The 14,167-nt window shown below is 41.1% G+C and overlaps 1 protein-coding gene across 8 annotated transcripts in view; it reads right to left on the bottom strand.

Moving 5' to 3' along the window:
• Positions 1-14,167, bottom strand: part of TMEM232 (transmembrane protein 232) — a 263,318-nt gene that overhangs the window by 98,603 nt on the left and 150,548 nt on the right. For all 8 annotated transcript variants that reach the window (XM_027545464.1, XM_027545462.1, XM_027545463.1 and 5 more), the window contains one exon: positions 10,752-10,999. In XM_027545464.1, coding sequence (XP_027401265.1) covers positions 10,752-10,999 — 248 coding nt within the window. The remainder of the gene's footprint in view (positions 1-10,751; positions 11,000-14,167) is intronic.

The following is a 14,167-nucleotide window of genomic DNA, read 5'->3' as shown; positions in this document are numbered from 1 at the left end:
GAAAGACCATTAAGATTTGTTTCTAAGTGATAGTCTCACTTCATTATTTCTTGGAATTTTGATACATGTAATTATTTCTTTAGAGGTTAGAAATCCATTTCTGTCAAAGATATACATATATACAGTTGAAGGTATTACTGCCCTTCCTGACCAACAGATCTTGTCTACAAACTTGAAGAGTTTCATGCACTGGTTTGGTACTTACCTTTTTCCTCATTAGGTAGATATTGCAAGGTCTTTGGAAGTATGAGTCATCAACTTTGCAATTCTTTTGTCATCTATCTGCATTTGTATTTTTTGTGTAGTGAGCAGAAAGCGATGCTCAGGGATACTCGGAGAGAGAGATTCTATCACTGTCTAGGTAGATTATTTTGAAAATTGTCCTCTATCTTTGAAATCAACATCTCCATACACTTAACTTTTTAAAGCATTATTACATACTAATTGGGTTTCCCAGGTGGCTCAGTGGTAAAGAATCCATCTGCCAGTGCAGCAGCCACAGGAGACGTGGATTCTGTCTCTGGGCCGGGAAGATCCCCGGAGAAGGAAATGGCCACCCACTCCAGTATCCTTGCCGGGTAATCCCAAGGGCAGAGGAGCCTGGTGGGCTACAGTCCAAGGGTCGCAAAGAACCCGACGCGACTAAGCGACTGCGCGTGTGCACGTGTACTAGTTATCGGAACCTTCCGTAAATTTTTCTCAAGTTGTTACAAGTCATCCACACTCTCTGGCTATACCTAAGGTTTGGTCTGCTGTGCGTTTTGCTGTCACCCTCTTCCTTCCAGATGTTAACAGGTGGCATTCCTCAAAATTCCACCCCAGATCCTCCTGTTCCTTCATGATGTGCTTTACCATGGCGGTCGCTTGTGCCCGTGACATTAGTCTTCACCCTCACCCAATGACTCAGCCCAGACTTCGTCCCTGAATCACACACAGAACTGTGAAACTCACGGCCTGTGTGACTTCTCCACTTAAAGACGTCAAGAGCATGGCTTCCAGTTCAGCATCTTCCCTTACCCCAAGCACACCTTGCCTCACCCATCGCTTCTCGCTTCAGTGAGCCACTCCGCTAGCGGACTTGGTGTTCAGCCTGGAAAAGACATTTTCCTCCCCACACCTCCTGCCACTCTGTTCTTTCTAATCATCATCAAATTCTACTGCTTTTTCTACCAAATCCCATGCAAATCCATCTTCTTCCTTTCCATTTGAATTGCCACCAACCTAGTGTGTGCTATATCGCAAAAGTGACCTGTGCACTTTTCCAACGTTACAGAGCCAACAATGGAAATAGTGAAATTGGTTACGCTACGTAATCAAATTAATATACTTAGGGACTTCCCTGGTGGTCCCGCGGGTAAGTGCATGCTCATGATGCGAGGGGCCCAGGTTCAATCCCTGGTCAGGAACTAGATCCAGCATGCATGTGGCAACTATTAATCAGAAGCTCTCGTGCTGCTGTGAAGATCCCATGAGCCACAGCTAAGGCGCAGCACAGTCAAAATAATAAATATTTTTGAAAAATTATGGACGTGAGTCTGAGTGAACTCCAGGAGTTGGTGATGGACAGGGAGGCCTGGCGTGCTGCGATTCATGGGGTCGCAAAGAGTCGGACACAACTGAGCGACTGAACTGAACTGAATATATTGATCAACAATATATCAGCAAATTTATTATATTTATAATTATGCCACTATACATTTGCTGCTGCTGCTAAGTCACTTCAGTCGTCTCTGACTCTGTGCGACCCCATAGACGGCAGCCCACCAGGCTCCCCCGTCCCTGGGATTCTCCAGGCAAGAACACTGGAGTGGGTTGCCATTTCCTTCTCCAATGCATGAAAGTGAAAAGTGAAAGTGAAGTCACTCAGTCGTGTCCGACTCTTAGCGACCCCAGGGACTGCAGCCTACCAGGCTCCTCCATCCATGGGATTTTCCAGGCAAGAGTACTGGAGTGGGGTGCCAGTGCCTTCTCCATTCCTATAGTACTTGACCACAAAATGTTCATTATAATATACAAATAATATACAAATAATGAACATTTTGTGGTCAAGTACTATAGGAAGCACTTTTAATTGACTACCTCATTAATTTCTCATCAGCACCAACAAGAAAGGTGCTATAATTACCCTCATTTTCTAGACAAAGACACTCAGATTCAGAGAAGTCGAGCAACTTGCCCAGGGCACATCACACCTATGATCATGTCACAACCTCAAACATATACGCACATAAACTCCACCCCTCACTCCCTGCTCTACCACATAACACACATTCAGTGCCTTCTTGTGGCTCCTAAGCTAACGTTGAAAACCCTGAGCGACTCTCCAGCTTCACCCTCCTGGTCTCAGTGACCCGGCTGCACCAGTGTTCTAGTTCCTCAAATGCTCTGCGGTCTATTTCACCGGCGGAGGCTCGGCACGTCCTGTGCCCTTCTGCTAGCATTAGTCAGTCAATAATTATTTATTAAAGTCTAATATAAGTCAGGTATACTGAATTGTATTGAATAACTGAAGATACAGAAAATAGAAAACTGTGAGTGCAAAGTTCCACATGTCTTTATGGTGGAAATCCAATATGGTAGAAACACAGTCGTCATTCTGAACAGGAAACCATCGATTACACTCTTCAGCAGAGTTTGTCTCTGTCTTCCTAGTGCCTAGCAGTGCCTGCATGCAGAGATGCCCAGCTGATGCTTCCTGAAGGGCTATACCACCTGTGTTAGGAGTTCTGCATTCTCCCAACTGTTTAAATCCATACCTAGAGACAGCCTAGGGAAAAACGGGCTAGTTGGGGAGGAACACTTGCTCTGACAGGTAGACAGAAAGCACCTGTCCTGGGTACGGAGATTTTCAGAGTCATGTGCCTGATCAAGTACTTGATCCTATCAAAGAGACATTTAGAAACTGGGGAAGATTAAACCCTTTAACTGATTGACTTCATATTTTCTGAGAATCTAAAAAGTGGAAGACTACCCCAATTCAATTAATGTCAAATCCAAGTTTACATTCTGATTAAAGCAGGTAATACACACCTGCCAACCACTGCAAAGGAAGTTCGTCATAAGCTGAACAATATCGCCCTTTTCTTTGAAAACAGCAAAGTGCACATGTAAAACAAAACACAAAAATTCCTGTAGATTTTGTTTTTGTTTCCTGTTGTACAACTTTTGTCTTCCCACTGGGTTGTCATTTTGTATTCTAGTTGATCTGTATTTGAAACATAGAATGTTTTTACATCTCACCCAGGTCATTTGAATAACTGTGCCACTTTTTAAGACTGCATCACATCATGTTCCTGTGAATGGAGAACTCTTGAGCTGATGATCACATTAAAGCTAGGCACCTGTCTTTTAAGCACAAAGCCACTGCAGTGAAAGTGACTGGTAAAGCTACGGCCCCATTGATAATACCTAAAATTCCTGTTCAGACCAAGGCTCCACTGGAAAGGCAAAAAAGAAGAGGAAATAACCTAAGATAGATGGGGACTGACCTATCTCCCAGGAAAGACCAGAGGTAAACCAAGTCGTATGGGCAACGGATAACAGTAAGCACAGTCCCGTCACTGGCGATTGGACCTCACTTCCAATAGGGCACTGGAATCATAAAAAATCATAAAATAATAAAAGCACTTTCAATGAGCTACCTGAGGGCTTCCCTGGTAGTCCAATGGTTAAGAACCCACCTTCCCATGCAAGGATCATAGGTTCCACCTCCGGCTGGGGAATTAAGACCCCACAGGCCTTGGGGCAACAAGGCGTGCACACCCACACCCAGAGTAAAGCCTGCGTGCCAAAAGGAAGGGCCTCGCGCCAGTCCAGTGCAGGGGGAAAGAGATTAAGGTGAGCTGATCATCCAACCAATATTTTAATAATAAAATGTGTCACAGAAGTTCAGAATATAGGTGCCCATCTCTGAAGACCTCCCCGTGCTCTCTGTTTCTCTCCAGCTGAAAACTGTCAGCAGCCAAGGGAACCATCGAGGTTCCGCCCATAACGGGTCTTGGCACTGCACCCTCAAAATGCAGCCGGACCTGAATTGTGTTGGAATTCAACAAGTAGACAAAAGAAGGGAACCAAAACATAGCCAAAAGCTAAAAATTAAGGAAAGTGGATGTTCTCTTTGAAAAGTTGCTATCAACAATTCATAGATTTCTGTAAAATTTTCATCTATTATTTATTACAATTACATTAATGAATATCATATTAGGATGAAAACAAATGTTTTTAAAAATCTACTAAATGAAAGAACAGTAGGATAAGGAGCTATAACACGTCCAGGCTCGTTACGCACATTCTCTCCTTCTCTCCTAAGGACAAGGTCAAGAAGAATGCACAACTTTCACATTTTTAAAGATTAGCAGCCTTAGACTCAAAGAAGTTAAATAACTTATTCTAAATCAATCAGGGAAAAAAAGGCTTTAAGATAAACATCCTTGATATTCTATAAAGGAGGCATAGACATTTTTCCCTGCATGAAGCAGAACTAGACAGATGTGTTTAAGGTATTTCATTTAAGAATCCTTTGGAGCTTTCCTTTCTAAAATATCTCCCTCTCTCAAAAAATATATATATAATATATATATTTATATAATAATATACTGAATTATATTTATATAATATATAAATATATGAATCAATAAAATAAATTAATATATAAAATAAACATATATTTAATAAAATAAGTTAATGTATAAATATATTGATAACATGTTTAATTAATTTTATAATATATTTTTATATATATTTTTTCCTCCATCAGCTTTAGCCAAAAATCGTACTAGTTAATAGAAAACGCCTCCTCTTTGAGACAGATTTCCTAATATTAAGCTAGAGAGATGCTGCTGCTGCTGCTGCTAAGCCGCTTCAGTCGTGTCCGACTCAGTGCGACCCCATAGACGGCAACCCACCAGGCTCCCCCATTCCAGGGACTCTCCAGGCAAGAACAGGGCACAGGAAAAAGCAAATGTTCCTTAGGGCCTCCCTGGTGGCCCAGTGGTTAAGAATCTGCCTTGCAATGCAGGGGGCACAGGTGTGATCCCTCATCTTGCAAAACCTCACAAGCCGCAGTGCAGCTAAGCTCGGCACAACTACTGAGCCAGCACTCCGGAGCCTCCAGCCGCAGCTGTCAAAACCCACAGCCGCGAGCCCAGCTCTGCAGCGGGAGAAGCCGCCGCAGAGAGGCCCGCGCCCACCCAGAGGGCACCCCGCCCGCCCCGGCTAAAGACGGCCCAGTACAGCGACAGTGACCCCACACAGCTAAGGAAATGATAATTTAAAAACGCTCCTCAATCAAAGTCAAGTGCTGAAAACCAAGTACAGAAATTGAAAACATATTTATAAGAAGTCTTTTCTTATGATTTATAAGTCTTTACTTATGACAAGATAAGTTTTTTGTTTCTGTTGCTGTTTTAACAACAGCTCAAGGGTTTGCCATCAGACGAAATAAGTCCACACGAGGGGAAGAAATCTGCACAGTACACTCAGGAGTCTGAATGCATTCGTTTAAGTTCAGACTTTAGCACTAAACGGTTATACGTATATGGGCAAATTTCTTAATCTCTCAGTAATCATGTCTCCAAAATGGAGATTTTAACAATATATAAAATGGATATAACAATCCTGTCTACATCTAAGGGTGCTGCTTAGCAGGGTGCCTTGTTTATAAGATGCACTCAGCTAGGGAGGCAGACAGAACTGCTTGACTTTCACACTGGAGATTCATCCTAAATAGTCTGGCAACTTGTCTACTAGAACTAGGGATTCTAAGAGTCTCCCACCTTGTACATCCAACTCCTGAGGAGCCAAATGGCCTCCTATTACAACAATTAAGAGCACTTCCCAAGGGCCCAAGTCCTAAGCATCTGACATCCAGCTGATGCCCACCTCAGGGGCTTCCCAGGCTATGCTAGCAGTAAAGATTCCGCCTGCCAATGCAGGTGATGTAAGAGACCCAGGTTCAATCCCTGGGTTGGGAAGATCCCGTGGAGGAGGGCATGGTAATCCACTCCAGTGTTCTTGCCTGGAGAATTCCATGGACAGATGAGCCTGGGGGCTACAGTCCATGGGGTCACACAGATTCAAACACAACTGAAGCGACTTAGCATGCACTCATGCACGGCCACCTCAGAGACTTGGCAACTGAACCCAAATGTTTATCTCTTCCTTGAGAAGCTAATTTTCACTCTTATATTAAAAGGTAGAGTAGCAGTCACGCAGTGTCTCTCCCCTCAAAATGCAAATCCAGTCGAATGTCCAGTTGCTTCCCCAGACTTGGCATCCCTCCCGGGGACAGTGAGAGATGGGGACCAGGTGCCCCTCTGCGCTGCTCACTGCTGGTCTCTCCAGTTCAGTCAGTCCAGTCGCTCAGTTGTGTCCAGCTCTTCATGACCCCATGGACCGCAGAACGCCAGGCCTCCCTGTCCACCACCAATCCCCAGAGCTTACTCAAACTAACCCATGTCCATTGAGTCGGTGATGCCATCCAACCATCTCATCCTCTTTGCCATCCAACCATCTCATCCTCTTTCATCCCCTTCTCCTCCCGCCTTCAATCTTTCCCAGAATCAGGGTCTTTTTCAATGAGTCAGTTCTTCACCTCAAGTGGCCAAAGTATTGGGGTTTCAGCTTCAACATCAGTCCTTCCAATGAACACTCCGGACTGATTTCCTTTAGGGTGGACTGGTTGGATCTCCTTGAAGTCCAAGGGACTCTCAAGAGTCTTTACTGGTCTCTCCAGTAAAGCCTCTCCAATGTGACATTGCAGTACCCTTCTTTTCCCACCTTGTCTCCATTCAGTAAATGTTAGCTCTTCTGAGTTCCCCTACCTTGGAATTGCTCCTCTAATAAAGGAGGCTGCAGAGAAAATGCAGTAGCCTTTGGAAAGACTGCTCTGTTGAGGAAGTCAGCTATGTAAAATGTCCTGCCTGTATACCTATGGATGTTCTCAGCACATTCTTGTGAGTTTCACCTGGGCTGTCTTCCAGGTGTGGGTCTTATGAATGAAGTCTTCTGATATAAAACTGGTGAGCAAACTAAGCCTAATCAGAGACAAAGTTTTAAGTTAATATTCTCCTAGTCTTTCAGTTCAGTTCAGTCGCTCAGTCGTGTCCGACTCTTTGCAACCCCAAGAACCGCAGCACACCAGGCCTCCCTGTCCATCACCAACTCCCGGAGTTCACCCAGACTCGCATCCATCGAGTCAGTGATGCCATCCAGCCATCTCATCCTCTGTCGTCCCCTTCTCCTCCTGTCCCCAATCCCTCCCAACATCAGAGTCTTTTCCAATGAGTCAACTCTTCTCATGAGGTGGCCAAAGTACTGGAGTTTCAGCTTTAGCATCATTCCTTCCAAAGAAATCCCAGGGCTGATCTCCTTCAGAATGGGCTGGTTGGATCTCCTTGCAGTCCAAGGGACTCTCAAGTGTCTTCTCCTAGTCTTTACATGAGTGCAAATAATTACTGGTTTGTGAATTTTTAGGGATTCAAGGCAGAAGCTTAGAAAACACACCTCCAAGAAACCTCAGAAGCCAAAAAGTGTAAATGTAGAGACTGGTTTTTGAAAATTTTATCTTCAGAGTTCTGAATTCTCAGCCTTAAGGTAGATTGAAGATAGTTTTACTGACAAAGAAAGAAAAGGAGACAACAACAGCAACAACTATGTTTTGAAGTCCAAGCATCTATGCCTCGGTTTGGGGCTGCTGTTTTTATAGTAAAGAAACATAATGATTTTCTCATTTTTTAAAAAACGCTGAGGGGAAGAACAGCATGTACCACGAAAAAGCAAAAACCCCCAAATTTAATGGACAGAAGCAAAACAATGAATTTTCTTTTGAAAAATTTTGTAAAGGAAAGAAGTTTAATCTGTATCATTCAAAGCAATATATATAGCTTTATAAACGTGTAAAGAAAGAATTCCCATTTAAAGAGAATTTTACAGGCTAAGAACACAAGTGAGGAAAAATATTTTAGGAAATAAATTATAGGTTGTCAGATATACTGGACGCTTCAGCAATAAGGAAACTCCTATTTTCTTCTTACTAGTAAACATTCACACTGAAATAAGTATACTTTAGGACTCCAAAGCAATAAAGAAACATATGGTTTTAAATTTCCCAACTTCCTACCTCTTAGATGTGCCCCATCTTCTATAGGAGTCCTGAAATGTTGGCCTTCTTATACATTGCTATTTGATGAAAACACAAAATGGAGATTTCTAGGACTACTTGGTGAGGAACGGATGATATGACTATGCAAGAAGACCTCTCAAAAGCTGAAAAAGAGCTAAGGATACCGTGGGCTTCAAATTGTGTGTTTGTGATTGACCTGCAGGATTCTGGCATGCTCGATAGTGATTGCATTAATTCCGGTCTGCGGACCTGAATGTGGGAGGAGGCGGGGAAACAGGAGGAGCGACGGCCACGTAACCGCTGACTCAACGGAGAAGCAAGCAAACGGAAGAAACGACGTTGCCCGCGGTTAATGTCTAGTGGGCCAGAGCCATTTTTTCAACGCACAGCTAAGAGTTAAACTTGTTTTTCAGCCACTTCTTTAAAAGCAGGCCTATCCATACCCCTAATAGACAGTAAGGACTATTCAACCAGGCCTGACCTAGCCTTCGTCTTGAAGTCACTGAGCTACAGTCCTGTTCCGCTCACATCTGCTGCACCCCGGGATGAGTCCCCCGCTAACTGGAGCTGGCAATACGCACAGCTCCAGGGGGCACTGTGCCGTGCTCTATCGCAAGAAGGGTGCCATGTGAGAGGCGCCCTGTGCCACCCTGAGGGGCCTCTGCTAGAGGGCAGCTCGGCTCTCATTCTGGTCAGAGACTGATTTTTAGAGGCTGTAATCAGCTGTGGAAAAATAAAAATGCATAAAGGAGATGGTGTTTTCACAGGTCAGTGATGAATGAGTCTCACTTGTGTAATGAACCATGGGCTCTCACTTGTGTAATGAACCATGGGCTCTGAGAACAGCGCACGCCCCAGTCCTGCGGTACCCACGGGCTCTGGGGTCCTAACCCGGCCCCGCGTCTCTCGTCTCTGTCTCTGACCCCGCGGAGCCTCCTCCCGGTCCCAGCCCGCCGCATCCCTCCCCGCTGTGCTTTCCATCCTCAGTGCAGCTCGCCCCTTACTTGCATCTTCTCCCTTTGCCTTCGACCTCTTTCCCCTTCCTTCCTGCTCCTACTTTTCCTTTCGGTTCTGCCCTTTTAAGCATCCCCAACATGCTTCCCTCTCTCTCTAGCCCCTTCCTTACTGTGTCCCAGCGGGTGCATCCCCATCCGCCTTTTCACTGTCTCTTTACCTTTCCCCTCACTGTTCTTTACTATTCTTTAAAGTAATTTTAAAATTACTTTAGAACATAGAAAAAGAAAATAAATGGGCATTTCATATTTTATAGACATTTAACATCAGGAAAAATGTTGACAGCAGATAGATTACTCAAAAAACATTGTTGGGACGTTAAATAATCACATGGATCAACACTTCACATCACATACAAAAAAAAAAAAAAAAAATTCACATGATTAAAGTGTCCAAAATAAATCCTTAAAAGTACTAGAAGATTCCATATCCCACTCCTAAAATTGAGAGGAAGAAACTCCAAGAGTTCAATTTCTATTAAACTATTGAAAAGATATGCTATTTTAATATTATCTCTGCTACATCACCACCACTTTGACTTACCTTCACGTCATTAAAACATGTCTGAAAATATAGAAAATATAGGCCAGTGGAAGGAAACTAGAGCTGTTAATAAAAATGTGAGAGTCTAAATCAGGGAGTACAAACCATAATCCATGTTTAAATGTCAGAGCACTCTCAAACACTATTTGTAAGTGTAGCTTAACTGGAATTAATATCAAGACATAAATTTTTTAAAATGATAACACTGGAAACTCCGGTATCACACAAGGTGTCATCGTCACCTGGATACTGATTTATCAGAAGAAGGCAGGGCGCCCTGTAGTGTTTCCACAAGTTTATCTGCAGCTGAAACCATGGTTAGGACATGGTGACCACAAGGAATGTTACTTGAAATGTTAGAAAAAGATTTTCTTAAAACAAAAATTTCTAACTAAAATTCAAATGCACCTTGAAAATAATTATTTTTAAGAAGAATAACAAAAAGAATAGAAGAAAACTTTTGAGGCAATGAATAGACTTATGGCATAAGTGCTATAATGGTTTCCCAACTGCATACTTATCAATTTGTAGGCATTAAATATGTACAGCTTTGCACGTCAGTCATACCTCGGTAAGGCATTTTTTTTTAAAGGGAAAAGTAAACACTAGGAGAAATGTGACAATATTTTAATCTCAAAATGGAAAGAATTTTCCTAAACAGACTTAAGAAATCCATAAACCACAATCAAAAATGGAGAGAAAATTTAAAATGTACTCATTTCTTATATTAACATTTTATAGACCTTGGAAGGACACACAGTGGTTATAATAGGGAGAAATAGGGTAAACTAGGCAAATGTAGGTCACTATGGAGGAGAAGCTTTCACTTTAATAAAACAGTGATGTATATTACACAATAATACCTATTTTAAGCACGAGGAAACACTTTCCGAGAAAGGAATACTTGCTTATGATAGAATATCTAGATAAAATATCTAGAAGGTGATGAAGCCAAGATTTGAATCAAAAAAGGTAAACTGAGTTAAAGTGGCACATGATTATGGGTAATTCATAGGATTCCAAAATGTTGTGTTAGAATAACAGAAATATTTTGAATAGTGCGTCAGCTTACCTTACAGTAAAACGTAGGACTCTCTTCTTCATGGAACCCTGCGTTTTGTTCACATCTCTCCTTTGATACCGTTTCATCAGTGGTCTTTTCAGAGGAAGAACACAGGCATCGACGGAAGGGAAGAACAGTTCGGAAAGCACGCTGGCAATTCTCCAGCCTATGTATTTGGAGAAACTTTCATCCCCTATATTTGATGAAACTTTTGTACTATTACTTGTGAAAGGATCAGTTGGGTCATTTATCTCCGCCTGTTTAAAGAAAAAAAAAAAAAGTAACAACAAAGAATTAAATGAGAGAAAAAATAATGTGTTATTAAATAAAAGGTAAGATATATTTTTATTTTCTTTGACTAGGAAAGAAATAGTCTTCCTATTAAATAAAAATAAGATTTAAAGGAGAAAAATGCATTTTCTCAAAAGATTTTAAAAATCGTAGGAAGAATTTTCAACCAAAAAAACTATTAAGCATAAAGGAAATTAGTCTTGAAATTTTTTTAATGTAATGATATAATTTCTATTTTAAATCTATATACTTCCCATACAAGAATTTCATAAGCATTTATAATACTTAACAAGAAAGTAAGCAATCAGTTGAAGCATTGATAGTATAAATGTTTTATTAGGTCAGACTTTCATTTCTCTCTGTGTAATCTAAACTTTCCTTGAAGCCAACAGAAAATTTCTATAGCATGAAATCTGAGTTAAGTAAAATACAAAAAGGGCTTTATAGTTAGCTTGTATTGGAAATGTTACAGGGTTTAGATTTATATTGAATTATGTCCTAATACAGAAACACACACACACACACACAAAACTCAAGAATATATAAGCAATTTTTATTCGGGTAAGAGCAATTTTCTGAATTTTCTTATTTATGTCCAATAATATCCATGACTGATTTTTAATTATACCTTCTTCTGAAACAGCTAAAGGTACATTTTCTTCAAATAAATGAAGATGTAAGTTTCACAATGTCATGTATTATGTTTTTAGTGTTCACAATAAGTTAATATTAAAAACTCTTTCTCATAACTAAGTTAGGTACTACCTCCTTTTATTTGTTTTTACAGTTTTATTTAACATTATCCATCTTCGGGCAGCTCATTATTAGTCACGCAGGATTCATTTTAAATATCTGTAGATCCTTCGGTAGAAAATGAAGAATGAAAAATGTTTTTCTTCATATGAACATCTAAATAACCTCTTTAGGATTCCAAGATTAGGGCTAGCACAGTGAAATTACTATTTAAAGACTAACTATTGCATTATCTCAGCTTCCCTGATGGCTCAGTGCGTAAAGAATCTGCCTGCAATGCAGGAGACACAGGAGACACAGGTTTAATCCCTGGGTCAGGAAGATCCCCTGGGGGAGGGAATGACAACCCACTCCAGTCGTTTCTTGCCTGAATAATCCCATGGACAGAGAAGCCTGGTGGGTTACAGTCCAAAGGGTTGTAAAGAGTCAGACATGACTGACTGAATGATTTCATTATCTAGACAAAATTACAGTGGAAAAAATGAGAACAATCTTATGATAAAGACTGAAAAAGTAAAGGTTTAAAGCAATGAGGAAAACAGAAAAAGGCAAAATAAATAATACAGAAGACTGAAAGGATAAGAAAGAATAACAGGCAAATACACGTAAAAAGGGTGTGGTGAAAATCACACATGTAAGCATCAATATAATGAAATGAAGACTCAAAGGAGCCTCAAAGTGCTAGAAAATTACACTGACCCTTAAAAAGAGGGCTACATTTCCACTATTTCAGAAAAAGAACCTTTTCACCAGCCTTTATTGATATATACCTACTCTTAAATATCTTTGATTTCCATTATCTCTGGATATTGAAATCAGTATACAGTTCCGTTTATTCTATTCCCAGTTGTGTATCTTGCTTATTAACCAGGTCAAGCTCATGGAAAGAGCATTCAATTCGAAACAAGAAGTTAAATGTGCCTAGGACACTCAATAGCTGTTATGATTTTTAGGACATTAAGGTGTCAAAGTCTGCATGTCCCATCGATAAAACGGTAATCACAATATCTGGGTTATTTATTCTGCTCCATTTCTGTGGATTAATTTTTTCATAAGAAAAGGTAGTTCAAAATCAATAACACCATATAGTTGTACAAACATGTTACTAAGAGTTCTTCCATTGCTGACAGAATATGAATGAATACATGTCTGAGTGAATGAATAAACCAACCAAAACAGTGTCTTCTCACCACATAATTTCTGGTAACCACCTTGTTTCCAGGGGAGCGCTGCTGAGCATCACAGAATCTGCACGCCCTTCTCACTCTGTCTCGCTTGGCTGTGCTTTGCCTTCTGCCCTCCTGGATGGGTCATAGACCCAGAGGCCAGCTCCCTCCCAGAGCAGCATGAAGACAGTGCCGCAGCCTCCTCAGTGGTTCCCTACTTGAAAGCTCAGGTCAGTTTTCCTTCCTCAGTGATTCCCAAGGCTTTCAACTTATGGAAAAGTAGTTTCAAATACTGGTCAAATGCATATTGGCCTTATCTATAAAAGGTTTTGTTCGTTTTCCTGCAGGAAGAAGTCAGGAAAGAAGATGGACTTTGCAGTTAGATCTGAAATCAGGTCTAGCTATTAAGGATGCAACTTGCAGAACTGAGTTAACCTCTCCCGGTCTATGCTTTGGGTTCAGTTTGGTTCCACCGTGTTTTTCATTTGTGATGTAGAGATAATAATAGCCACTGCTTAGAGCTTTGTGAGGGTTCACGTAGACAACAGAGATGACCTGTGTCGCCAACAGTGAGACGCTCAACAGGCACCAGTGCTTTCGGGGGTGCCCCAAGACAGACGCAATGCTCGAGCTTTCATGAGCTGCTCCCACCACCGACCTAGAGAAGCCTTGATCCACCTCTTCAGCCAAAGACAAGTTTGTTACATAGTCACTTTTATATTAGCAAATTTATCAAATAAGATTATAATTATATTTCCAGAGTAATCTCTAAGGAATCTTCTTTCTTCATGAGCTATTATCCACCCCCCCTTTTTTTTTTTTTTACTACAACGCAGGGCATGTGGGATCTTAGTTCCCAGACCAGGGATTGAACCCATGCCCCTAGCATTGGAAGCGCAGAGTCTTAACCACGAGGCCACCAGGGAAGACCTATTATTCTCATTTTAAAATTCAGAGACTGAATTTATTTATGCCAATGATACATTAGTATGAATCTATACATCTTAGAAGTAAATTTACCAAAAACATTAATGACCACTTTTAAAAGTAGACTCTGAAATCAAGAAATTACTATTTAGTCTGCCAGTGAGTATTATCCCAAATTCCATCTTTATACATTAATATTCTTATCATGTGTCCCTATTTTTTAACAATGCCATGTAGGCTTTAAAATTCAGGATTCTTCTTATTGGCTTGTTGAAACTTGATACTTTT

Source organism: Bos indicus x Bos taurus, chromosome 7 (genome assembly GCF_003369695.1).
Source record: "Bos indicus x Bos taurus breed Angus x Brahman F1 hybrid chromosome 7, Bos_hybrid_MaternalHap_v2.0, whole genome shotgun sequence".
NCBI lineage: Eukaryota > Metazoa > Chordata > Mammalia > Artiodactyla > Bovidae > Bos > Bos indicus x Bos taurus.
This window is presented reverse-complemented; position numbering and strand designations above follow the sequence as displayed.